General features: G+C 67.4%; 3 protein-coding genes across 3 annotated transcripts; 1 reads left to right on the top strand and 2 right to left on the bottom strand.

Annotated features, from left to right (window-relative positions):
- Positions 1–837: 837 nt before the first annotated feature.
- TIMP2 (TIMP metallopeptidase inhibitor 2) lies at positions 838–11,756 on the bottom strand. Its single transcript, XM_074160050.1, has 5 exons — positions 11,233–11,756; positions 3,663–3,763; positions 3,468–3,576; positions 2,989–3,113; positions 838–2,612 (listed from the first exon to the last, which is right to left on the bottom strand). Exons 1-5 carry the CDS (start codon positions 11,357–11,359, stop codon positions 2,412–2,414), a joined length of 663 nt encoding a protein of 220 aa, XP_074016151.1. The 5' UTR covers positions 11,360–11,756; the 3' UTR covers positions 838–2,411.
- Positions 11,757–14,845: 3,089 nt separating this feature from the next.
- CANT1 (calcium activated nucleotidase 1) lies at positions 14,846–19,314 on the bottom strand. Its single transcript, XM_074160256.1, has 4 exons — positions 19,100–19,314; positions 16,896–17,535; positions 16,436–16,639; positions 14,846–15,955 (listed from the first exon to the last, which is right to left on the bottom strand). Exons 2-4 carry the CDS (start codon positions 17,512–17,514, stop codon positions 15,585–15,587), a joined length of 1,194 nt encoding a protein of 397 aa, XP_074016357.1. The 5' UTR covers positions 17,515–17,535; positions 19,100–19,314; the 3' UTR covers positions 14,846–15,584.
- Positions 19,315–19,930: 616 nt separating this feature from the next.
- Positions 19,931–25,483, top strand: C1QTNF1 (C1q and TNF related 1). The gene is made up of 4 exons (XM_074160085.1): positions 19,931–20,165; positions 23,293–23,449; positions 23,569–23,714; positions 24,040–25,483. Exons 2-4 carry the CDS (start codon positions 23,307–23,309, stop codon positions 24,588–24,590), a joined length of 840 nt encoding a protein of 279 aa, XP_074016186.1. The 5' UTR covers positions 19,931–20,165; positions 23,293–23,306; the 3' UTR covers positions 24,591–25,483.
- The last annotated feature ends 214 nt before the right edge of the window (positions 25,484–25,697 follow it).

The raw sequence follows: 25,697 nt of genomic DNA, 5'->3' as shown, positions 1-25,697 counted from the left end.
CGCCCGCCCGCGACCTTGAGCGCTGCCGCCGCCACGTGCGGCCTCCTGCCCGGTACCGGCGCTCCGCCGCGCCCGCCCAACGGCGACCCCGAGAACAGGACAGGGGAAGGGAAGGGAGGGGGAGGTAAGAAGAGAGGAGGACGGCGCGATGCAGAACGTAGCGCAGGCCCCGGAGCCGCCGGGGCCCCGCCCGGTACCGTCCCCCGCCCGGCCGCACTCACCATCCGGGTCCCCCGCCGCCGCGCGCACGTGTCGCCGCCGGAGCGAGGAGGCGCCGCCGCCGTCGTCAGCTCGCTTCCGCGCCCGGCCCGCGAGGGGGGCGGGGTCAGCTCTGACCACGCCCCTTCTGTGACGCGTCCCTCGTCCCCGCCCACTGACCCCGCCCTCAGCCCGCCCGGGGACGCGGTGGGGGGCGGGGCCTGGCGTGGGCGGGGCCGCAGCGCCCTCGTCGTGCGCAGGCGCGCGGCTCTGGTCCCGCCCCGTCGCTCCCGTTGTTCCCGTTATCCCCGTTCCCGTTCAAGCCCGCGCTCGGCGCTACCGGAGGGGACTCGAGAGCGTCCCATCCCCTCAGCCTCCTCGTTCCTTGCCCGGCGGCTCCGGGCTAACACCCCCCAGCGGGATCCCGCCCGGTGCCCGGAGGGGCGCAGCGTGGGGTTGGGGAAGGGGGGGGGGGCACCACCGGCCGCTAATCCCCCGCCGCCGTTCTGTCCCGCCGCCGGCGCAGACATCCCCACACACCCCCCCCCCCTCACCACCACACAACCCCCCCCCCCATCGCCGGTGTGAGCCCGGCGGCTGGCGAGGAGAGAGAGAAATTAGAGCACAGGGAAGCACAGAGGCGGTGGAAAACAAGTGGCGATATTGACTCACAGACAGACTACCAGCGACAGCAGCATCGGCACATAGGGTATAACCATACAGAAAGCGAACGGGAGTCGTAATATGGGATTGATTAGAGGTTGGGGTTTTGGTTGGTTTGTTTGGTTTTTTTTTTTGTTTTGTTTTGTGTTTTTTTTTTTTTCTTTCTTTTTAATTTTTTTCTCTTTAATATGTTGAAATTGCCCAGACTGGTCCAGTACGACATCTTAAACCTCCCGGGGGATGCACAGCATGAAAACCTTCCCACCCCACCACCACCCCCGCCAACCCCCGCCAACCCCCGGAGCAGGGCTGCGGGGCCGATTCCCTGCACGCTCCCCACCCCCCCCCCCCCCAGAGCTGCGGGATGGGGGTCGTGGGCACACCGGTGCCACCCGCCTTCCGCAGCACCCACCAGTGCCACTGCAACGTAGGAATGGCTCAGAGAAAGCGGGGCCCAAGGTGTGTGGGAGGGTTCCCCGGAGGGGACAGGTTTTCCTGTGGCTGCACCGGGTGCTGGCCTCCATCCCTGCTGCCGCAGAGCAGGGAATGGGACCGGCTGCGATGCCACGGCGCTGCCAAAGGCCACAGCACGGCCCAGCAAACGGCTGCCCGAAGCGATGGTAAACACTCCGCACCATGCTGCCGGGGCTCCTGGGGACCCACTCCTGCCTTGGGGGAACCCCCTGCCAAGCCCTGCTGCCTGCCAAGGCCGGTGGGGCTGAGCCCATGGCGATGGTGGCAGAAGGGTCTGGCAGCAGCTTCCTGCTCCTGCAGGAGGTTACAGTGGGGATGGACACCCCCACCCCACGATGCTGGAGAAGGCGGTGAACCCCGCGCTCACCTCTGTGTCCCCATGGCGCGAGGAGCATGTGGAGAGAGGGGCAGCAGTGCCCAGGTGCATGCCAGGGGGGTGGAGCGGGGAGGTGTCACCCCAGCCATGTGTCCCTCCAGCTTTTGGGACAAGGCACCTGTGCAGGAGCCGTGCAGCCCCCTCGCACACAGCCAGGGGCTCTGCCGCACGGTAAAGCCCCCCAGAGCCCCTGCCTGGCACGCTGTGCCCCTCCCGTACCCCAAAGGGACGGACAAGCAGTGGGTGGGGAGGGGAATGGGGGGGTCCCTGGTGCTGGGGGGTGGCTGGAGACGTCGGGGTGGGGAGGGCAGTGTGGCAGGAGCTGCTGGGGCAATTGCCCCGCGGCAGGGGCACTGGTAGACCTGCTACGCAGACGGGGCAGCTCCCACCACTCACGAGGGGGGTCGGTTCCTTCACAGCTGCCAGGGCGCCAGGGCTGAGTGTGGCCAGGCAGGGACATGGCCCTGGAGGGGGTCCCCCACACCCTGCTCAGCCCCGCCATGGGCTGCCAGGTGCCTGCGGCAGAGCGGGTCCCAGTCCCTGCCCCCCACATGCACGTGGCAGGCGCCACAGCCCAGGGACCCCTGCAGCCGAGCGGATTTTCATGCTGTCTCCAGGAATTGATATCAGCGTGGACCAGTCTAACATCTCGCAGGTTTTTTTTTTTTTCTACTGGCTACTGGAATGCGCTCGTTTGGCTTTAGGGGTCCTCGATGTCGAGAAACTCTTGCTTGGGGGGGGCCATGCCGCGGTACCAGGCGCACGAGCCATCGCTCCTCTTGATGCAAGCGTAGTGCTTCGCCTGCCGCCCGTCCACGTTGTTCTTCTCCATCGCCCAGTCCGTCCAGAGACACTCATCCGAGGAGGAGACGAAGCAGGGGATGGAGAGGCAGCGCGAGATCTGCACACATGAGACACTGTCACCCACCACCCCGGGGGGCGGAACACTGGGGCGGGGGGAAGCAGGACGGGGTGGCTGAGGCTGGTGGTCCAGCTCTGGACCAGGGATGCCAGGCTGCCCCATGCCTGTGCGGCACGGCAGGGATGTGACCCCAATGTGGAAGACTGAGGGAACCCCTGGGTGCAGGTCCTAGGGTCCCAGAGGGAGTGAGCCAGAGGCTCAGCCACCCTGCCTGTATCCCTGGCCACATGCTGTACCCCCTGCACAGCGTCATCCCTGAAGGATGGGGAAGAGCATCCCACCATGGAGCCCATGCTGGTCTTGGGGCTGCAGACCCCCTCGGCGGTGCAAGAGCTGGGAGTAGCCCTGTGCTCACCTTGCACTCGCAGCCCATCTGGTACCGCTGGTTTAGGCTCTTCTTCTGGGTCGGGCTCAGTGAGTCCCAGGTGGAGACCAGGTCACAGAGCGTGATGTGCATCTTCCCGTTGCCCTCTGACTTGCCTGGGGAGAGGAGGCCACACCGACTTCTCAGAGGGACCCCCAGGTGCCCCGGGACCCAACCTTGACTTGGAGTGCTGGGGGCTCAGCCCAGCCTGGGCGTCCATCCCTGGTGTTCACTGACCTCAATGAACCCCAGGGAGTGGAGACTCGGCCCCCAGCTGCCCCTACCAGCCCCTGCAGACCCCCAGCCAGGGGCTGCTGAGCACGGCCAGGACACAGGAGGGGTCCAACAAGGGCTGGCGGGGTGCCATGCCTGGGGAGCGGGCACCCACATCACAGGCATCTTGGGCGTCATGTCTCAGGGCCAGCCCTGCCACTGACGTCCCCCGAGAGCCCTCCCTCGTGGCCACTCACCTGCGATGAGATACTCCTTCTTCCCGCCGGTGTCCAGCAGCCGGCCACACACGGCGGTGGATGGAGCCGTGTAGATGAACTCTATGTCCTTGTCGGGGCCCTTAAACATCTGGGAAGAAGGAGCAGGAGTGAGCGGCCATCGCAAAGGCTGCTCTGTCCGCCCCCCCCGTCTCCTGCCCCCATGTGCCCCATTACCTTGATCTGCTTGATTTCATACTGGATTCGTTTGATTGGATTCCCGTATATATCATTCCCCGAATCCACCTCTTTCGCAGAGACAGCTTTTGCTCGGATCACTGCAATGGAGAGACATCGGGGTCAGCAGGGGTGGCCAGGGACTAGATGTGCTGCCTGGGCAGGATGGTCCTGCTCAGTTCCCCCATTCCTGGGGGGCTCCCACCCTCATGCAGGGCTGGCTCCCCACAGCAAACCCCACACCCTCCCTGCAGATGCCTGGCTGCCCACGGAGCTGGATGTCACATGCTGTCCCCAAAGGGACAGGGCTTTGGTATGCATGGGATGGCACAGGGAGTGTTGCAGCAGCACCTCCGTGGCTGGTGATAAGGAAAAGTCACCCCAGGATTGTCCTGCCTCACCACCACCAGCCATGCCGGACCGGTCACCCTTGGCCAGCACTGGCTTGGTCCCTGCCCAGCCCCTGCTGGACTCATGGGCACAGGCTGGCCCTACCCGGGCTTGTGCCTGTCACCCAGATGGCACTGGGACAGCTAAAACCTGCCAGCAGCGTCCTGGGAGCACCGCAGTATTTGCCCACTGTCATTAATTAAACCAGTCTCTGATGAGGGCCCGGGCCAAGCGCCCACGTGACCTGGCAGGGCTGGAGGAGAAAAGGGCAGAGGGAGCTATTTGGGGGTCACCTTTGGGTGCAGAGGGAGGCAGGAGCTGTGTCCCCATGCCACCATCCCAGCCGCTCACTGTGGCCAGCGTGGGCACCAGCGCTGCCCACCAAGTGCCCACAGAGGCAGCTCATGCCGGGGTCCCCGGCCCCACCAGGCCCCCATGCCCTGCAGCCCCCCTCCCAGAGGGGCTAGGGAGCCCACCGGCCCCTAGCCAGAACAGGGTTCCTGGGACCAGGCTGCATTCTCCCTCCACAGATGGAGCATGGGGTCCCCGTCCCACCACAGAGGGGTTCCTGGCTGCCATCTCCATGTCAGACCCTAGTGCCGGCACCTGGAGCCTCACGCTGTGCAGGCGCAGAAACCGCATCCTCCGGGGGCCGCGGGGCGTCGCTTCCTGCCCTCGCTGCCTGCGGAAATAACCCGGGGACGCCCAGGGCCAGGGCAGCGGAAAAACACTGAGGGGAGGCAGCGAGGTTCCCAGCCGGCAGCCCCCAGCAGCCCCGCCAAAGGCAAGAGCCCCCCCCAGCTCTGCGCAGCCCCGGAGCTGCCCCAGTGTCAGGTGCCGGGGGACAAGCTCGGGTGCCCCAGGGCCGGCGATGCCGCAGCGCCCCAGAGCCCAGGGACAGCTCTGCCATGAAGGGTCCCTGGGGTCACGCTGCCAGCGCTTCCCAGGGACACGCAGACCGGCACGTGAGCGCTCGGCACGTGGCAGTGACCCACGGGGCAGGCAGGGCAGGCAGCCAGCTCGCCCTCGCTCACCGGCTCAGGGCACGGCGGCCGGTTCGGTGCCGCATGGTGCAGGTCACGGTAGCCGCAGCCGCTCAGGTGTGTAGGGCCTGGGTCCCTGCGCCGAGACCTGGGGCTCCCTCCGACAGCGCGGGGATGGGAGCTCCCAGCCGGCCCTGGGCAGCCCCAGGGATGGTGACAGCGCAGGGGACAGTGGCAGCCCCAAAGCTGCAGCTCCTGCTCAGCACCCTCACAGCCGGGGTACAGGGCAGGGGCTCGCAGGGCTCCCCATCCCTCAGGGGCACCCCAGGCCCTGCCAGCCCCACTCCCCACACGTGCCATGGGGTAGGGAACGGGGAGCTGTGCTTTGCCCAGGGGGGCGGGAGGGCAAGTGCCAGCCAAGCTAGGGACACAGCTCATGACCCATACTGAAAGGTGCTGGGGTGGGAGCAGCCAGGGGCTGCCCAGCAGCCTGGCACAGACACGCTTGCCTTCTTGTGCCTGGCATGGCAAGGAGAGGGAATCTGACCGTGCTCTATAAATACCACGGGGGCACGCAGACAGGCTATTTAAGTTGAAGGTCAGGGGGGCACTGCCCCTCGTGGGTACCAGTAACTGAGTTTATTCTGGAGAGGGTGGCCACCAGCACAAGCAGGGCTTGGGGAACAGACTCCCCAAAACAGCTGCCCTCAGCCAACGTGGGTGCTCGCTTGGTGCAGAGCGGGCGGATGCAATGCCTGCCGGTACTGGGGCTGCACCCAGGGTTTTCCCAGCCATGTTCCCTCCCCCGGGGAAGGGCCAGGCTGCCTGGGCACATCGGGCACCGAGGCTGTGTGGGAAGCCCCAGGCTCCTTCCCGGCAGAAGGGCAAGCCCCCTCTGCACAGCCCCTGCCGCAGTCCCTGCTCTGGGCTGGGGGAGCTCGGGGTGGCAAGTGCCACCTCCCTCCCTGCCAGCAGCACAGGGCCTGGGTCACCGCAGGCACGGGCCACCCCTCGCCCCCCGCCCCTGCCTCCTCCCGCGCCCGGCTGCGGCGTAACTTGGGTGCATCCGCACTGGAGAGGCACGCTCCGACGCCGGCCCCGCGGCTCCAGGCGCAGGGAATGGTTCCTGGTTCAGTGGGCTCTAGCCTTTTCCATTCACGTGCTGATGAATCACTTGACAAAAATGCAGCCCAATTCTAGGCGGATTTGTTCTGAACAGTGCGGCTTTGTGGAGGGGACGGCTGCGCTGCGCTTTCCCCGCCAAGACCCCAGTGGCGCAGCCAAGCTGCTCCGCGCCAGCCAGGAGCCGGGGCGGCGAGGAGGGCGAGCTGCAGGCACTGCGGAGGGAACCCCGGAGGAGAGCCCGGCCGGGATCCCCGGGATGAGGAGGCAGGGCTGAGGGATGGAGGAAACCCCCGGGTGCTCAGGAAACGGCAGCCAGACCTCCCCAAATGCCAGTGCCCCCCGTCGCTGTGTCACCCACCAACCCTGCCACCGGCCCGGACAGTCACCAGCTGCAGGAGCCTGGACCCTCCGTGATGCTCTCGGCGCACAGCGGGCATAGCACGCCATCGGCGCCAGATAACCGAGTCTGACCAGGGCAACGCTGGAAATGGCTCCTTCCCAGCCAGGACAAGCTGCAGCAAGAAGACGTTCCATGGGGCAACCCTGTCCTGGCGAGGTGGGACCCCCACTGGTGACAACCCCCAGCACTGCAAGCGTGGGCACCCCGTAATGAGAATCCTGGACTCCTCCAGGGGCAGACCCCTGTGAGGCAGTGGGTCCCCTCGCTGCCCTCTGCCACCAGGGTCAGTCCCACTGCCCCAGCAGGGCAGGGGGCTTCACCACCGTGCCAGGGCTGCTGGCTGGCGATTCCCTGCCTCTGCACCACAAGAAATGCCACCGTTTGCCTTTAACTCCATACAGAAGCTGCTGGATGAGCAGGGCCACAGACGGACGGGGACCATGGGGAGCTGGTGACTTCCCACCCTGACCAGCTGGGGCTGCCTGAGGCCGAGGAGCCCACGGCATCCCGCAGCAGAGCGGTCCCCATGCCATGGCGGGCAGTGGTGCCACCAGGAAGGGACCCACACTGGGTCCCAGCTGACCCTGCACCACTCCCCCCAAATGGGCAATGAGCAAATGACCAACTGGGACAGACTGGGGCTGCAGTGCAGCTGCAGGAGCAAAGCTGGGGGCAAACAGAATCACCCCAGTGCCACAAATCCACAGGGACATCTCTCTGGGCTTGCCAGCTGGCGGGATGCTGTGCTCCCCAGCCCCCACTGTGCAGCTGCCCCAGCTTGGGGGCTGCACCCCATGTTTCTGGCTGCTGAGCAGGGGGTTCCTGCTGTGGAGAGTTGCCATCGCAGCAGGAGACACTGCGGGGATGCCGCAAGACCCTGTGGGGAGATGGGGCAGCCCCAGGTTCTCCCTGGGGAAGGAGGAAAGGGAAGCGGTGACCTGCCCTGGTGAGACCCGCTGAGAGGGGATGCTCTGTGGGTGCTGCCCTGTGGCCGGGGTGGGTCCTGCTATCGCCCGCCCCAGCTCAGGGGAGCTGCTGGAAGCGCCTGCCTGCCTGTGCCCCACAGCAGAGGGGCAGCACAAGGAGCCTCAGCCCCTCCGGACTCCCCTCCTGGCCAGAGATGTGCCAAATGGCCACCCCTTCCTCTGCCATCCCACCCCCGTCCCCACCAGCACCCACCCACGGCCGCTCGGGGAGCGTCGGTGCCCACAGACCACGGGGGCTGCGGCCAGGCTGAGTGTCCAGGGAACAAAGCTCCCTTCTCCGGGGCTGCTGGCAGCCGGTGGAGCGGAGGGGATGCCTGCCAGTGCCAGCACTGCCCGCCCAGCACCACCACCCGTCCCCGTGGCAGGGGCAGCCCCGGGGTCACTCCATCCCTGCTCGGGGCCAGCAGAGATGGCGAGCTGGCAAATGCCCCCGGGAGGGACTCAGCCCCAGCCCTGCCTGGCACACAGGCAGCAACCAGCCCCCCAGCAGCCGTGGGGGCAGCGGAGCAAGGCACCCCCATCCCAGCACAGCCGCAGGGTGGTTTTGGGGATGCGGAGACTGGAGGGATGTGGAGCTGAGCACGGCAGCCCCGCAGGGAGAAGCGGCAGAGGCTGTGGGGGCTCCCTGGTGCACGGCAGCGCCCGTGGGGCAGTGGGAGGCAGCACCGGGGCGCCAGGCCCTGCTCACCCGCCGGCCTGCGCGGGAGCCACGGGTTGCGTGCTGCCATGGCCGCCTGCGTCATCCCGGCCCTCTGACGGGAGCGGGATGGGGCCCAATCAGCGGCGGCCCCCACAGTCAGCCCACGGCCCCTCCGCGCCAGCCACACGGGAAGGGCTGCCACCACCGGAGCTCGGCGGGGTGGCACCGGGGACCAGCAGGGCTCGGCAGGGCCCCCCAGAAGCCATGCTCCCCCCAGCAGGGACTGCTCCCACCCCTCTCCCCAAACCCTCTCCTCCGCCTGGTCCCTGCCGGCAGCCCCCGCCATCCCTCCCATGCTTCCACACTGCACCCCATCCCAAGGAACTGAGTGCTGGGACAACCGGGACTGGGGCAATGATGCCAGGGGCCACATCCAAGGTGCCCCTGTCCCAGGCGGCACACCGAGCCCCTACCCTCCACTGCTCCATCGACCCCTCCTGGAGCTGGCACTGCCACACAAGGCCAAAGCCACCGCCACACGCAGGAGGGATGAGCATCGCTGCTCTCATCCCCCACATCCCCACACTGCTCCGGAGGAGATCGAGCAGAAGCCGGGTCTCCTGCTGCAGCCCCTGGCCTGGCCACATCCTCAGCATCTCCTGGCAGCCGAGCATCTCCCATGGCTGAGCCCCAGCAGGCAAAGTGGCCCTTGGCCTCCACTGCCCAGGCATGGCCCCGGTGGAGGAATGGCAGATGGGGCAGCCCTGAGCCCTTGGGCCCCAATGAAACCTGCTGTCTGTCTCATGGGCCGGGAAACACAAGCACAGGCGTGCCAGGTCCCTTGTCCCAAGTCACCAGCTGCGGTGATGTGACCCCCAGCCCCTCTGGCACCTGTGCCTGAGGCAGACCCGCATCCGCCTCCCCCATCCCACCTGGAAATGCAGCCCTGGGCTCCTACTGCTCCAGTCCCACTCCACAACACAGAGCAGAGCCTCAGCTGGCTGCACGGGTGCGAGAGAAGGCAGAGTGGCCATGGGGAGGCACAGACAGACATGGCAGGCACACCCCATGCCATGGAGTGGGGATCCCAGCACTCACCCAGCTTCCCCCTACCTAGTGCTGAATGCAAGCTCTGGGGTTCTTTCCCCACCCCGGGTGCACCGGGCACCACAGGGCATCAGCCACCTCCACACCACAGGTCTCCACCGTGGGCCTAGCCTGGACACAGGCCACTGCACCCCAGCAGCACCCCAGGCTCTCCCTGAGCTCCATGTTCCCGCAGGGATAGAGCTGGCCAAGGAGCCCCCCAGCTCCAGAGAGCATCCATGGGCAAGAAGAGACACACCGAGAGGAGCAGGGGTCAGAGGCTGCAGGAACGGATCCATGTTGCCTGGCAAGGAAAGGCTAGGGAGCTCAGCCTGGGATGAGCTCTTCTCCCTGGAGACCAGCACTGTCCCCACCTGGGGTCACCCAAGACCAGACTGACCTAGGCGAGCCACGTGGGGGACTCGGGCTGGGAGCTGCCAGCACTGCAGGCGGCACGGCCCCAGAGGATGCTGCCTCCGTGGGACAGGATCCAGGTGCCCGTGGGACAGGCACCTGCCGAGGGCAGCAGGGCATCCCAGCAGTGCCCAGCCACGCTGTGCCCTCCCGGGCGCCGGGAAGCAGCCGGGGCTGCTGAGACAGACGGTGACTCAGCAGCTGAGTCAGGGCTGAGCCGGCACCCCGGGATGGGCAGTGAGTCACGAGTGCCCCGGAAAGCTGAGCCCCACGGCAGCGCAACAGGAAGCCACAGGCCTGCTCCTGGAGCAGGCGCCAGGGCATCCCTTGGTCCAGAGGCACCAGCTTGAGCAGCAGCTCCGAAAATTCAGTGCTCCATTTTGTCTAGAAATCTCCCTGTCCTCAATGTGCTTTACAGCACGCTGTGCCGAGCAGCAAGGCCAGGCAGAGCCAGGGTACTCGGGGCAGCAGCCAGACGCTGCGGGAGTTACCCCCCCAGAGGAGAAACGCCAGGAGTGGGGTGTGGATGGGGTGAGGGGAGCCTGGGAATCCATCAGGAACATCCTGGCTCAGGAGCAGGGGATGGGGCAGGGCCATCCAGAGGTTGGGGCTGCCTAAGTGTTTGGGAATGTTACCTCTCCAGCTGAGCCTGGGAACAGCCCCGCAAAGGAGACCGTCAGGAACTGGGGCTGGTCTGTTTGTTTAATATGTTAAAATTTAATAAGGGCATTATTCATAGAAAGAGGAATCCAGATCCCGGCGCTGCCAAGCCCTCCCTTTCAGCAGCATCCAAGCCGAACAAAGTGGGACGGGGGAGAGGAAATGCCTGGAAATAAGGAACAGACGGGAGGTGACCGAGCCCGACGGCTGGCTCTGCCGGGCTGGGTGCCGGCTCCGCGCTCCAGGCCGGTGTCGTGCGGGAGGCGGCGGCGGCGGCGGCGCTCGGCGGGCTCCGGCCTCCCCCCGGGGCCACCCTCTCCCCGCGCTGCCACGTACCACCGCGGTTCCATCGGAGTTGCGAGAGGCCGGGCTCGCCCGTATCGCCGGGGCCGCCCGGCGGGGACCCCGGCCCGACCCCAGCCCCAGCCCCGCGGCGGCGGCGGCTCCTCCTCGCACCGCCCCGGGGAGCGATGCCGGGCGCGGCCGCGAGGGTCCCAACCACCCCCCCCCCCCCCTCCGCCCCCCCCCCCCTCCCCGGGACGGCGAGAAGCGAAGGGATGGACGGACACACCCCGGGCGGACGGAGGGACCGACCGCGCCCGGCCGCGCATCTGCTCCCGCCGACACACCCCCGGGGCCGGCCGGGGCGCGGAGCCCGCACCGCACCGGGCTGCGGGCAGGTGCCGGGGGGGGCGGGGGGGGGGGGGGGAAACGGGGCAGCTTTACCCGCTCCTTGCCCGCCCGCTCCGCGCCAACTTTCCGCCCCTTCCCCCCCCCCCCCGCCGGGAAGTTCGAGCGGGCCACCGTGGCTACCGTCGGCTGGCTACCGGGCCCCGCGGGGACAAAGCGCGGAGGAAAGGAAGGGGGGGGGGGGGGGGGCGCTCACCTACGTCGGCGTTGCAGAAGGCCTGTTGCGGGTGGATGGGCGAGCAGCTGCAGGCGTCGGCCGGGCGGGCCCTGCCGAGCAGCAGCACGGCCAGCCAGGCCAGCAGGCTGGGCAGAGCGGCGGGCATCGTGGCGGCGGGGCTGGAGGCTCAGCCACCCGCCCGGGAAAGCCGCAGCCACCGCCCGGCCCGGCCGAGCCGCCGCCGGAAAGTTGGGGGGGAGAAGGGGGGGGGTGGGGGGGGGGGGATTCGGGGAAAGGGGGAAGGGGGGGGGGGGGGGAAAGGAAAGGGGAGAGGGGGGATGGCCGGCAGCCGCGGCCCCTGCGCGGCGTTGCGGGGGCTGCTGCGGCCGCTGCTCCGCTGCCTTCTATGGAGGTGTTTTCTCCCTTCCCCGGCTGCCGCTCAGCCTCGCTTTTTAATGTGCTCCGGGGATTTGCTGCTCCTCCTCTGCATGGCGCCGGGCCAGGCGCCTGCTCCCGCCCCTCCGCAGGATGCGGCTCCGCTCTCGCCTCCCCCGGCCCGGCCCGGCCCGGCCCGGCCCCCGCCGCCGGCACCGGTCGCTCCCGCCCCAGGACCCGCCGCCCCCACTTCGCCCCGGACGGGGAGGGGGGGGGGGGGGAAGAAGGGATGGGGGGGGGGGGGGGGGGCTGGCAGCGGCGGCGGGGGCCGACACCGGAGCCCGGCCTGCGCCCAGCGGAGCGGGGAATTGCAGGGGAGGGCGGCGATTATGTCTGTGCCCAAGAATTTCCTGTCCCTCGGCTCCTCCAGCTCAGCTCATCCCCCCCGTCCCCCGGCTCCCGTCCCCCTCGTCTTCTCCCTCCTCCGCGCCCACCGCAGGGCCCGGCGATGGCTGCGCTCACCCGGGGGTCCTGTGCCGACTGTGAGGTGCCCACGGACCTTGGCCTGTGGCCATCGACCCTGGAGCGCGTCTCCAAAACCCCCACCTTGTCCCTGTCCCGGTTCATCACCGCGGAGGGTGCCAGGATGCTGCCAGTCTCACCGTACCGGTACTCCGGCGGCGGCACGAGCGAAGCGGGCAAAGAGCCCAGCTCTGCCTCTGGGCAGGGACACGGCTCCTGGGCACGGCTGAGCCTGGCGCTGCGGGCACACGCTGGTGGGGACAGCCAGCACCGCGGCTGCACAACCTGCTCCTGAGCCAGCCTCTCGCCACAGAGCTGCCCTGCCATGGCTACCCACGCTTGAGGGAGGGAGGTGTCAGAGCCGTGTGCCCTTTAGGATGAGAAGAAACAACGGAAACGTGGGCAGCCGAACCTGCTCCGAGCCCTGCTTGAGCCTGCAGGGAACCTGCGTGAGGTGACCGCACTCACGCTGCTGGGATGTTGGATGAAACCTGGAGATGGGGCTCCAGGTCCCCAGCTCCGCTGCGGGGCACATGGTTTCCAGATGCTTCGGCAGCAGCCTCCAGGAGCCCTGCTGGCCCGGCTGCCTGAGGCACCGGGTGCTGCCACTTGCCCGGGGACCACTGGGCACTCATGCTGCTCTGAGGGCACCACGGGGCTGAGGGTCTGGGGATGCTGCAGCTCATTTATGGCGAGGCAGGGGCTGGTGGTCCTGCTGCCCACACTGCACCAATGCCTCGGGCCCCAGCAACCTCCCAGGCCCCCCCTGCTGTCCTGCCTGCACGAGGGGCAACACCAGATCGCTGGGACAAGAGCCAGGGCAAGGGCAGCTGGTGGGATGGTCTGGGGGGACACAGTTACAGGGAGGGCACACTTCCCAGTGGGGTGCAGAGCTCCCTGCCTGGCTGACTCCAGGGGACAAGAAGGAGCCACGCGGCAGGGACAGCCATGGGGACAGCCCACTGGGACCAGGACAGGTGCTGCGGAGCTGCCGGCCCCAGGCCAACAGGGTGACCGAGGCCGGGAGAGGCTGCGCCAAGTGAAGCGCAGGCGAGGGCAGAGCGGCCCATGTGGCCCACGGCCAGTTGGCACCCGGCTGTGGGCTGGGGACGCGCCCCGGGTGCCGCACGGCCCCCGAGGCCACGTGCACGGGCCAAGGCCAGCTCTGCCCGTGGCACTGGGGACGGGTGCGTGCCCGGGGCAGAGCTGCCCTGCGGAGGAGATGAGCGCATCTGCTCGCAGCCAACGTGAGTCACCGTCTGGGCTAAACGAAAACACGTGTCCGGCCTCGTATGCGCTCCCCGCTCGGCTCGTGGAGCTGCCGGACACTGTAAACAAGGGCAGGGGGGGGAACATAGCTCCCATCCCTGCCAGCTCTCCCATCCAACCACAGCCCGGTCACCGCACGGCTGGTCCCACAGCAGGGCAGCACCGGGGCAGGCAGGAGAGGCACGGGGGGCCCAGGGTCAAAAGACCCCCCTGAACCGCAGTAGCCAGTCCCAGCTCTCTGAGCCCTGTCTGCTGGGGGAGCTACCTGAGGGGCCGGGTGACAACAGGGACCCCCGGCCGCAGGGAAAAACTCAAATGGCCCCAATGCCCGTTGGTGTCAGCTTGTGTCCGGAGTGACGAGGCAGCTGCTTATCCGTCTGCACCCCTGCCTGCCCCCACCCACACCGGGGACAGGGTCCCTCCACTGGCAGCTTCCCCACAGGCACCCGGGGCTGCCGGGAGGTCACCCCAGCATCGCATTGAACCCATCCCCGTGGGGCCCTGGACCCCTCCTGGGGGAGAGAGGCTGTGGAGGGTCCTGGCACTGCAGTCACCCTGTCCCCCGTTGGGCTGCCCTGTGCCAGCAGCTCTCCCCTCCCAAACCAGGGGGGCACCGTGGAGCCAAACACCAGCCCTTTGCTGGTGGCTGGTGTGAAGCTGAGCTGCCCCATGAACTGGGGCAGGGGCTTGGGGGAGCGTGGGGCAGGCCAGGAGCTGCCATCCTTGTGGTCAGTGGGGTGGGAAGGAGGCCCTGGGGACCCGCAGATGCCCATGTTTTGCTCTTTTGGCTCCCCAGAGCGGTGCAGGTTCCTCCCAGGGGCTGCTGCCATGATTTCACAATCCTGCTGGCGAGCTCGGGAAGGGCTCCCCAGCCAGCCAAGCCCGGGGCTGCTGCGAACGCGTCCCAGCTGCTGCTGGCCTGCGGAAGCCAAGCTGGTGCTTCTGGCTGTCCCTCCCACACCGAGCACAGCAGCCCTTGGAGCAGGGATGGCCACGCTGCCTGCCAGCTCCCGGCGGCTTCCATCCAGGCCCCGGCTCTTCCCGGAGCTGACAGCTCAGTGTCCAGAGGCACTGCCGGGGACAGAGGCCTGCACAGCCAGGGCTGGGAGAAGACACACAGCCAGAAAACCACTGGTGCGGGCTGGGAATGGCGTGGGGGGTGCAGGGATGTGTCCATATTATACCCAACCACGGCTGTTGGCAGCCTCACCTCCCCCAGCCCCGTGGGCAGAACCGCTGTGCTGGTACAGCGGCACCAGGAGTGGCTCTGGGTCCCCGCTGCTGGTGCTAGAGGCCACTAAAAGCCTCTTCCCCGGTGCTACTGGTGGTGCGGGAACTGCCGTGTCCCCCTCGGAGATGGGGGCAGATGGACAACGCCACAGTCCCCTCCCACATGAGACTTTTCCCAGAAATTGTGACCAGGGCCACCCGTCACCCTTGACGTCATCTCATCCAGCTTACGAGAAAAGGGAAGGAAAACCAGCTTCTGGGGAAAAAGCTTGATGAAATCACCCGTAACTACATGACGGCTGGCCCTTGCCTGCGACACCCTGCTGCGGCCCCATCCCTCCCCCAGTCACCCCTGACGCCAGGATGGTCAGGAACGGGGCAGGGTCCAGCTCCTCCCCACATCTCCGGTGCGTTCCCAGTTGGGTGCTGGGGACAGGGAAAGGAGGGAGGGTGGCCCCAGGACAGGCTGCCAGCATGGCCGGGCTCCAGGGCCTGGGTCAGACCCGCTCCCCCAGGTACCAGGACACCCCCTCCGCCACCCAGGAGCACCAGGGCACAGCAGGACGTGAGGCAGAGCAGCAGAGCTGGGGCTCAGGCTCCTCCAGGCCTGCAAACCCAGAGCCCGGATGTCACCAGAGCCACCAACTCCCCGCAGAGGGTTTCTGTCGCAATTAGGGGCTGGGCGCTAACGGCTGCAGCCCAGGGCCTGCAACCGGCGCGCTGGAACTTCGCCATCGGTCTCCTGGGCTGGGGCTCGCAGCACCCTGTGGTGGCAGTCCCTTGCCACCAGGTGCCACTGCCGAAACACTCGCACCACGCCTGCTGCAGCAGAGCCAACGCTTTACAGGAGACGCCAAGGCCAACTACAGAGCTGGGAGCGCTGCCCGGGCTCCCTTGGCCCAGCCCAGGGCCAGCACCCGGCCAGGAGCGTGCTGGCACAGCCCGCCCAGTGCCCCTTGGCCTCCCTCGCCCCTCCGGTCCAGTGCAACAGTCGGTTAAATAAACTCAATGCCCTCGTATTTCACGCTCCCGATCTTGGTCTCGGGCAGGAGGAAGCGCCCGTCCAGCGTGAAGGCCATGATGTAGCTGGCGATCTTGCCGTTGTCCTCCTCCGATTTCAGCGCCACGATGATCTGGTCGTCCGTGTCCGGGATGAACTTGAAGGAGGAGAAGCCGTGGGTGGGGACCACCTCACCCACCCGTCCCACCGTCACGTCCCCGAAGTCCTGGGTGGAGCTCAGCAGCAGGTTGGTGCCTCGCCGCTCGTCCGCCTGCTCGTTGTAGCGCTCGTGGCTGGCGCGGCGCGGCAGGAAGAACCAGCGTTGCAGGGTGTCGCTCCAGGAGGCCGACTCGTGGATGAGGTAACCTGTGGCAGGGAGCGGGGTCTGATGGCACGTGGGGTGCAAACGGGGTCCCCACGGCACCCGCCCGGCTGGGGCAGGACCCCTCCCCGCTCTAAAAGACACCGCAGATGGGGAGGTCGTGTCCCCGCGCAGGCAACTGCTGCGAACGTTTCTGCTTCCTCCTGCCCCACTGCCCCTAGAGCAGCCCCCCAAGTCCCTCCCGGAGCTGGGCAGGGGCTCCCTGGCACAGCCTCCTCTGCCCAGGGCCTGGCTACCAGGCATAGCGCCTGCTGAGCCACCCTCCAGCTGCTCGCAGAACAGACAGGGGAGAGAACTAGCCAGGGCAGGCTCTGGCCTCTCCACCAGGACACGGGGAGGTCTTTGGCCTCCAGTGTCCTTTAAATCTCACACCAGTCCCAGCATCTATGGGGAATGAGACCCCGGCCCTGAAGCCTGCAGACGGTGTGGGACACGGGGTGGCAGGAGGGAGTCTGGCTCAGTACCTGGGGGTCGGATCCCCGCCGCAGCCCTCAGCGCGTTGTAGTTGGTCACCCAGTTCTCGTGGCCCACATCGCCCTTGTAGCCGATGACCTTCACCCACTCGGGGTTCTCATTCACCACCTCCCCCGTCGTTGTGGTCCACTCCTTGCCCAGTCCCCCCACGTAGAGGTGCTCGTCCTTCACCGCCAGCCACTCCGCCTTGAAGCCTGCAGTGGAGAGAACAGCATGAGCCGGGGCTTGACCAGCACACGGACATCAGACCGGCCCCAGCTCCCTCAAACGCCACACCAGATGGCCTGGTGCTAGGCACAGCCTTTCCCCATACAGCCAGCTGGTCCCCGGGCATGAATTGCTCCCGTACCAGCCAGGGGGTCACAGAAGAGGTGCACCCCACCCCAACGAGCTGCAAAGAGCCAACGGCTTCCCTGCTCTTCGTCTAGAGGGCAGGACGGGGGAGCTCACCTTTCCCCACTGTGCCATCCCCATCCGGGAGGATCACCCAGGGCACCACCTTGTTGCCCTCAATCTGGTAGACCACCCCTGTCCGGTCGTCCACCGTGTACAGCTTCCCGTTGAAGACAACCAGCTCGGAGAGCTCCATGCCCCTGCCCTTCTCAGCCAGGTGGGACTGCAGCACACTCTCCTCTTTGTCCCACTCCACCGTCACGCTGTCCCCGCTGTCCGACAGCACCAGGTAGCCCTTCTTCAGGTAACTGAACCAGGTGTGCTCCTCGGAGCCCCGGGACTGCGTGTCCAGGTCTGCGATGACGCCGATGCGGTAGCGCACACCTTCGGGGTTTCTCTGGGGTGGGGACAGCGGGTAGGTGTCATTGTAGCGGTCCCCTGCCTGCAGGCTGAGCCGCCAGTTGCGGGGATGTGGCGGGACGGGCCGTGCTGGGGAGGAGCGGTGCAGGCAGAAGAGCAGCAGCACAAACCCCAGGCAGGCTGAGGACAGCACGATGGCCTTCCAGCGCAGTCGGAAGCGGGGGTCAGCACCCTTGGTCATGGACGCGAGGACAGGCAGACCACCCACGCTGATCCGGAGGGGGCTCATAGACCCATGGCAGGGCGGGACGGGCATCAGACTGGGGGCGAGGAGAACCTGGTGGAAGGAGAGGAGGAAGCAGGTCAGAGCTGGAGCCTGGCACTGCACTGAGCCACGAGGGAGAGACGAGGGGCCCCATCCCCTCTCCTGCAGCAGCAGAAGGTGCTGTCACCTCACACAGGGAAGAGCCAGCAGGCCAAGGGGGTTGCTTTGCTGCTGGAGCCACTCTCAGCCCCTTCTCACCCCCCTCTGCACTCCCAGACCACAACGAGCCCTGGCATGCACGACCTGCTCAGCACCTCTACCTGCCGACCGCAGCACCCCAGGCAGGGAGCCGAGGCACCCCAGCCCGAGGCGAGCCCCGGGGACCCACAGCGGGGTGTCCTGGCAAGCGGTGTCCCCGCACAGCCCTGGGGAAGGAGAAGGTTCCCGTCCGGTGGCGAGGATGACTCTTGCTGCCTCCGGAGTGGCCGGACGGTCTGGCCCAGCTCCCGAAGCCCCCAGGAACCGGCTCTGCCTGCGGGCGGTGAGTGTGTCCCCAGGCCCCACCGGGACACGGGGAGACACGTGGCGGCTCCGCCCGAGCAGGATGCCAACGCCTGAGCAGGAAGCGCAGCGCCCGGGTCCAAGGGACACACACCTTGACCTGCCCAGCCTTAAAGCCGCAGGCAGCCCCCCCCCAGGCCTGCCCACCGTCAGGGCATCTCCTCCGGGCAGGATACGGCTGCGGGTGCCATCTGCCCACCCGCAGGACCAGGGTGCCAGCGGTGCCTCTCCCTGTCACCTCCCTCCGTGCAGCACAGGGGACGTGGCAGCACGGGGGGCTGCTGCAGACGGGCACTCCAGGCTGTGCAGGGGGTGGGGGGGCAAGCAGCTCCCAGGGACTGGAAGCTGCCCCAGTGCCACCCGCTGCCACCTCATGCCACACAGCACGGGGCAATGACACCCCGCCTGCCAGCGGCCCCCCAGCCCCCAGGCAGGACAGAGGGGTCCCCAGCCGCTGGCCCAGGGCTGTCCCCAAAGGAAGGGTCACTGGCCGCGATGGGGCCCCAGTGCTGATGCTGGGCACGGGCCGTGCCCCCCGCGGAGGCCGCGCCGCGGGGCTCTCAATGTGCCTTTCAGCAGCCCGAGCGTGAACAGAGGCTGCATTGAGCGTGGGGGGCCGAGCCCCGGCCATGGCGGGACACGGGAGAGCCCCCGAGGGGGCGGCTGCTGGCCCCGGGGCCCCGCTGCGGCGGGGGACAGACCATCCCTCCGTCCTGCGGGACCCCAGAGCATCGCCCGCGGCGGGACCCCGCCCGGTGCGTTGGCCCCCACTGCGGCTGGAGGGACCCCCCGCCCGGTGCACGGACACGGGGACCCCCGAGCCCCTTCCCCAAGCGAGTTGCCGGGAAGGCGGCGCACCGCCCGGCCTGAGTGGGGCCTTAAGGACCCCCAGGAGCCCCTGCACCGGAGCACAACCCCGATGCTCCCGCCCGAGCGGGGGGCTGGGAGCCCGCGGTGCTTCCGCCACATCCCGGCGGGGACCCCCATGCCGCAGGCCCGGCCCGGCCTTGGGAGCCCCACAGCGACCCCCAGCCCCGCGCCAGCCCCGACCCCCGGCCCCGCCGTCCCCGCTCACCGCCCGAGCGCAGCCGCCCGCCTCCCCCGCCGCCGCGCGCAGCCGCCGCCGCCACCGCCTACAGCTCCCGGCAGCCCCCGCGCGCCGCCACGGCAGCCAGCAGCGGCCAAACTACGGCGGCCCGGGCGAGAACTACAACTCCCAGCAGCCCCCGCGCGCTACCGCTCCCGTCGCCCCGCCCGCCGCGCCTCGGGGGCTGCTGGGGGCTGCAGTCCGCCCCGCGGCCTGCTCCGCGCCCGGCCAGGGCCGGGCCGCCGGGAAGGGCCCGGCCGGCCCCGACACCCCGCTCACGGGCGGGTGGAGCCCAGGCACGGCGGGCCGCGGCGCGGAGGGCGAGCCGACACTGCGGAGTAGTGTCTCCGGCGGCCCAGCCCCGGGCACGGGCCCAGCCCGGCGGGCACGACCCCGGTGCATCCTGGCCCCCAGCCCGCTGCTCCTTCTGCCACGCCATCGCTGGCCCGGACGCGCCCCGTGTCCCCCCGCCACTCGGGGTGCGGGCAGCGGGGACAGGCCCTGCCCAGCACTGCGGGGACACGTGTGCGTGTCTGGCTGCCAGCAGTCAGCCCGTCCCCGGTCGGGTTAAGGCAGGCTCCCGTGCCCCCAAGGCTGGGGAGCAGCCGGTGGGTCTCCCAGCGTGGGGCAGAGTCCTGCCTCGCAACGCAACAGTGTCCCAGCCCCACACTGTGACTCTGGCATCTGGAGATGCTTCCCAGCACGTGCCACCCCCCCGTTCCCTGACCCTGGGCCAGCTTTGGCCATGGCCGCGGGCCCGGTGCTGGCAGGCGCTGGGAGCACACATGGTTAACGGCGGCCGCCCGCGCCGCTGGGCTCACATCTGGCAGTGGGAGGGCTGCGCGCCTCGTCCCGCTCCTCCGCTGCCTCCTTTACTTTCTAGAAAGTGCGTTTCCGCCCCGGGACCGCAGGAGGAGAGGAGGCCGTGGGAGCGGGAGGCAGCCGATCTGCCGCGGGCAGGCTCTGCCCCGAGCCCCGGGGCTGGCGGGGAGCACCGGGGGGATGCCCTAAGGGAGGAAAGGCATCGCCAGGAGGGAGCAGCCCTGCCCCGGAGGTAGGTGGGTGGTAGGTTTGAGGGGGGGGCCCTGCAGACCTGGGGAGCAGCACCCCGGAGCTGCATCCTGTTGCGTACCCGTCTGCAGTTGCTGTGGAATCGGTGCAGACTCACCCAGGGGGCTGGGTGTCCTGGGGCACGTCCAGCAGTGAGGACCCAGGGGGGGACCCATCCCTGCCCTGCTCCGGTCGGCCGGGTGAGGACCCTGTCCTGGCTGCGGTGGGAACTGCAGGGCTGAGTCTCACCGTCCTCTGAGGGCACAGCCCGATCCGCAGCAGCTCCGGGAGGACAGGCTGGCAGAGGGTTACTGCAGGAGCCTGCAGCGCGGGCTGGACCCTGCACAGATCCACCACTGCTCCCCCAGCCCTGCTGCAGCCGGGTGCCCAAAAAGCCAGTCTCCACGAGCATGTCAAACCCAGGGTCGGGCCACCCCCGGGCATGTCCGCTGGGGACACGGTGGCTGCTGGGGTCCCCGGCACAACTCGCTGGTGCTGCCAGCTGCCACAGGAGCTGCAGGGCTGCAACTTCCCTGTGGGTCCTTGACTGCGGCTGCCCCGTGAACTCCCACCCTGCTGCCCCCCAGGTCTACGCTGCTCTAGGGGCACAAACAGCTCCGACACTGTCCCAGCTGCTGCAGCAAAAGGCAGCGGGGAGGGGGAGCCGTCCCACCAGCATGTCCCTGGACACCAGAGGCATCCCAGCTCAGGGTGCTGCAGCTTGGTGAGGGCTGTATCCACCACCCTGAGCGGGAAGGGCAAGGTGGGCGTGCAGGTCCTGCTGCTCCCACGCTGCCCCGCTGCTCTAAGCCCCTTCATTGCTCCCCTGGGATTTGGTCTTGTTTCATCCTGCTCTTTATCACTGCCTGGAATGTATTTCAGGATGTTTTGACTTGCAGTCTCAAGGCTTTAACAGCCACTGAATTTAAATCTCCCAACTGCTCCTGGAGAGCATCCAGCCCTGACAGGAAAAACAGCGTCCCCTTGGCAGGACTGTATATGCCACTGTGTACAGGGGCACCTCCAGTTTGGTGTGCCCCGGGGTGCAGGGGGAGACGTGCACTCAGGGACACACTTGCCTCCATTCCCAGCCCTGGGACTCCCGCTGCCTTTCTCGGTGGGAATTTCCTGGTGAAAGGCTTTCTTCTCCTCGTGGAGCAGTTCCCTCTGAAGCTGTGTTTTCTCCCCCGGGGCTGAGCTTGCTTCGGGTCCCGGGGGAATGCCTGCTTTCATGGTCCCAGAGCTGAGGGAAAGCCACGGGCTTCCCAAAACCCCAGCAGGCTGCGTGCCATGCTCACTAGCATGTGGCTGGCGCAGCCGGAGGCCAAGCAGGGGGAAGAGAGCCAGGGCCAAGGCTCCGCAGGATGGTATCTTCTCACAAGCCCCTGGATGGCCTCCTCCTTGCCTCTATCCGTGGATCTGCTTCTCCCCTGCCTGCGGAGCCGGCAGCAGGCCAGGGAGCAGGCAGGGAAGATGCGGCGCCAGGCTGCCTGCACGCAGTGCCCACAGCCCTGCCTCTCCCCACACCCAGTGGTGCCAGTGGGACGAGATAATGGGGTGAGAGGCGGGGGGTGTGCAGGCACCCGGGGGGTGCATGAGGGGACAGGCCATTTGCAGAGGGTGTGAGCAGAGGGAAAGCCCTTTGGAGCCTTTCCCCATTCCCTCCACCCCTTCCCGGCTCCAGTGAACGTGACTCATAAGCCAGGCATCCTTCCTGGCCTTGAACACCCTCCGAACCCGCTGCTGGAGCCCGCCTGGTCCTGGATCCCACCAGCCCTGGCGCTCAGGGACAAGGGGAACAGCCTGCCCAGAGATCACTGACTGGGGACCCAGAGAGCAGGCGTTCACCAAAACAACAGGATTCTGCCCCAAAATCCTTCCCCGTGGCCCGGCCCACCCCCAGGTCGCAGGGCAGTGCTGTGCGGGGCTCTTTGCCCCCAGGGGCAGGAGCTCCAGGACCCCAGCAGAGCCCACAGGGCATGACCCAGCAGCTCGGGGGGGGAGGCTGTGTACCCCTTTGGGGGGAGTGTGTGTGTGCAGGAACATGGCAAGCAGCCTGCCCCATCTCTGCAAGGTGTGGGGCCAGGCAGCCCGCTCTCACAGCCCCACACCGTGCCCTATGCCATGCCCTGGCACCGCTGAGCAGCTGGGCAGTGCCCCAGGGCTGTTTGGCCATGGCTGTCCTGGCGCCTTGGGGCTGCAGGGCGAGGTGCTGCGTGCCCGGCCCCATGGATCTGGCTGTGATAAGGCAGGGAAGGGCAACGGAGCTGCCCGGGTTGGGCTACGGTGCCACCGGCTACTGCAAATATTAATTTTGGCCCCATGCAGGATGTGGGCTCCCAGGAAGGTTTCTCCCCATGGTGGCCGGCTCCCAGCTGGGGCTGCCAGCCCCCATCTCTGGAGAAGCCGGTCTTGTCTCCTTGCAAGCCCTCAGACGAGGGCTCAGGCATGGGATCGGGGCCAAGGGCTGGCACCTCCTGGGACACAGGAACCCCTTTCACAGGGTCTGTGCTGCAGGCATCCTTGCATGCTCCGGGGCAGGAACAGGGATGCAGACACACATACACCCCCCAGGCAGGGCTGCACCCCAATATTTGCCCCACGGCATTTGAAGCCGCCTGTGATTTTCCCAGGTGCTGACACCCTGAGCTGCTGCTCTCGGGCATCCATGGGAGGCAGCTGGAGCTGGGCTTGGACAGGCAGCAGGACACTGCTGCTCTGCTCCCCTCTCAGCTCCCCAGGGTAACCCCAAATTCCACACATGCCAGGGCTTTGGGGGCTGCATGCTCCCAGCCCGCAGGTTGTTGGCGAGCCGAGGCAGTGCCCCAAACTGGGAGTGGGTCTCCCCAGGTGTTCACTGCAGTGTCACCGAGGCACACAGCCGAGCTAAAAGCAGCTATTCAGGCACAGATGGTCCCTGCAGAGATGCGTGTGCCCACACTGTGGGCTCTGCTGGGGAAGGGCTGTTGCAAGAGCAGCCTTTTGGGGCTGGAAGTGCAGCTGTGGGGCTGCCTAGTCCTGTTTGGGGGACAGCGTGGGGGACATCCAGGCTGGCACAAGCAGGGCATCTCTGCCACTCCTGGCTCTGCCAGCCCTCACCGTCCCCCTCAGCCATCCCTGGCATCTCGCAGGGCCCTGCCACAGCATGGAGGGGCTTCGGGCACTCGGTGTCCTCCTGCTGTCCTGCCTGCTGCTGCCCTCGCCCACAGGGACCCAGACCAGCCCCAGCCCCGACCAGCGTTTGGTGACAGACCCCGAGGAGGCACCGTCCCAGCACCACGCAGCCAGGTGAGGGGACCCCAGGGCTGGGGCATTTCGCAGCGGGGGCCGGGGCAGCCCTGGCACAGCAAAGGGCCCCGGCCCCCACCCGTAGCTCCCTGTTGCGCTTTCCTTTCTGCCCTCCCCAGGGCCACGCGGGAGCAGAAGCCTGGCGGTGCCCAGGAGGGGCTGCCCCCCCGGCCCCGCTGCGTCCGCTGCTGTGAGCCGCCCGACCAGCACTTCTCCTACCCCCGGTACCAGCCCCTGCCCCAGATCAACATGACCATCCTGAAAGGTGAGGGTCGGTGGGACCCTGTACTGCTGGCTCTCTGTGCTCCCACTGTCACACAAACTGGGAGCAAGAAGCTGGGGCTGGTGCCTGTGGTCCAGTGCCCTGCACGGGCAGAGGGAGGGTGGGCAGGGGACACACTGGGGAACCAGCTGCTCCTGCTCTAGTGGCCTCTTTGCAGGCAGCAGCTTCAGAGCCCAGGGAGGGGGTGAGGGCTGGGGGGGTCCCTGCCGTCTCCATCTCTTTCTGTTGGATCAAAGGGCTTCCAGGGCAGTGGGTTTAGAGATGGCACCCACCTCTGATAATGCAACCAGCCTCTTGCTTTGCCCAGGTGAAAAGGGGGACCGTGGCGAGCGAGGCATGCAGGGCAAGTATGGCAAGACAGGGGTGGCTGGCAGCAGGGGCCATGTGGGTCCCAAGGGACAGAAGGGCAGTGTGGGCGCCCCAGGGGAGCGCTGCAAGAGCCACTACGCCGCCTTCTCGGTGGGCCGCAAGAAACCCCTGCACAGTAACGACTACTACCAGACCCTTATCTTTGACACGGAGTTTGTCAACCTCTACGACCACTTCAACATGTTCACGGGCAAGTTCTACTGCTACGTCCCCGGGATCTACTACTTCAGCCTCAACGTGCACACCTGGAACCAGAAGGAGACGTACCTGCACATCATGCATAACGGGGTGGAGGTGGTGATCCTCTACGCCCAGGTGAGCGACCGCAGCATCATGCAGAGCCAGAGCGTCATGCTGGAGCTGCAGGAGCAGGACGAGGTCTGGGTGCGACTCTACAAGGGCGAGCGTGAGAACGCCGTCTTCAGCGACGAGTACGACACCTACATCACCTTCAGCGGCCACCTCATCAAGTACAGCGGGGACCCCTGAGCCCCTGCTCCCCCTCCCCGGGGGCAGGTGTCTGGGGAGCCACTGCCGCCCCCTCACCCAGGGCATGCCCCCCGCCATCAAGCTGTTAGCCCTGCCATGTGCCACCACCCCCAGCAGCCACGTGAGTGTGTGAACACCCCCAGTCCCAGTTCCTCGAGGCCGATCAGATGCAGCAGGAGGAGCCGGAGCCATTCCCAGCCTCTGCTGCATTTGTGACCTGGGCAGCAGCTGCTTGCCTGGGGCAGGCAGGGATCTTGACCCCACCTGCGACTGTTCCAGGGCTGGGTTTGCTGGGGACCAGGCATTTGTGGCACTGTCTGTGAGCTGGCACCAGCTCAACAGGCTTGATGGCTGGTGCGAGGCAGCGCAGACGTGTGCACCATGTTCCTCCCTTGCCCCACTTGCACCCTGACATGCTCTGCAGGCTCCTTCTCCTGGAAAAGGGCAGAGGGTGCTCAGAACCCAGCAGGAAAGGCAATAAAACCACTAAGAGCCCCTCTTTCCTTCTACGGAGCTGGGTCCCAACGGCACGGATGTTGCAGCACATCACCAGGTACCCACTGGGCTGATACTTCCCCCAGCACGGCCACAAGGGAGCAGGTTGCATCAGTTCCCCCCGCCCCCCCGTGAGTCCCTGTCACCGTTGTCCCCGCTGCAGCCTCTGCTCGGTGCCAAAGCTGCCGAGGAGGGGCTGGCTCCCCGCCGGCAGCCCTGGGCGCGGGGCCTTTGGCCTCAGCCACTTCCTCCTCAGTTAGATTATCTGCTGGCCAGGCTTTGTATTTTTGTAGAAGCAATAGCAGAGTGGGGCCCGGGGCAGCGTGCTGTCCCCTCACCCCACTCTCTGTACAGCTTGTCACCATATTAAACACCCCATGACTTTGAGTCCTACTCACACTTTCAGTGGTTCCTCTTGCTTTGTGTGTGTTGAGGCTCCAGGTGGCTCAGGACAGGTTCCTGCTCCTGAAGAGCCATGGGTTGGCACCGTGCTGCCCCGCTGGTGGTGGGAAGGGAAGGGCAGACTCTCCCTGGAGAGCCAGGGAGACTGAGCCAGGCTCTGCAAGGGCTGGCTGCTCCCTAAAGGTCAGGGAGCTGGAAGCTGAGAGCAAT

Source organism: Numenius arquata, chromosome 17, assembly GCF_964106895.1.
Source record: "Numenius arquata chromosome 17, bNumArq3.hap1.1, whole genome shotgun sequence".
Taxonomy (NCBI): Eukaryota; Metazoa; Chordata; class Aves; order Charadriiformes; family Scolopacidae; genus Numenius; species Numenius arquata.
The sequence above is the reverse complement of the archived record's forward strand: the minus strand, read 5'-3'. Positions and strand labels throughout refer to the sequence as shown.

Coding starts and splice junctions, on each gene's coding strand:
- CANT1 (XM_074160256.1), bottom strand. CDS start 17,514: ATGCCCGTCCCGCCCTGCCATGGGTCTATGAGCCCCCTCCGGATCAGC. Junction 16,640..16,895: donor GGATGGCACAGTGGGGAAAG/GTGAGCTCCCCC, acceptor TCTCCACTGCAG/GCTTCAAGGCGGAGTGGCTG. Junction 15,956..16,435: donor GGCGGGGATCCGACCCCCAG/GTACTGAGCCAG, acceptor TCCCTGCCACAG/GTTACCTCATCCACGAGTCG.
- TIMP2 (XM_074160050.1), bottom strand. CDS start 11,359: ATGCCCGCCGCTCTGCCCAGCCTGCTGGCCTGGCTGGCCGTGCTGCTG. Junction 3,114..3,467: donor GAAGGAGTATCTCATCGCAG/GTGAGTGGCCAC, acceptor TCCTCTCCCCAG/GCAAGTCAGAGGGCAACGGG. Junction 2,613..2,988: donor AGATGGGCTGCGAGTGCAAG/GTGAGCACAGGG, acceptor TCATGTGTGCAG/ATCTCGCGCTGCCTCTCCAT.
- C1QTNF1 (XM_074160085.1), top strand. CDS start 23,307: ATGGAGGGGCTTCGGGCACTCGGTGTCCTCCTGCTGTCCTGCCTGCTG. Junction 23,450..23,568: donor TCCCAGCACCACGCAGCCAG/GTGAGGGGACCC, acceptor TGCCCTCCCCAG/GGCCACGCGGGAGCAGAAGC. Junction 23,715..24,039: donor CAACATGACCATCCTGAAAG/GTGAGGGTCGGT, acceptor TGCTTTGCCCAG/GTGAAAAGGGGGACCGTGGC.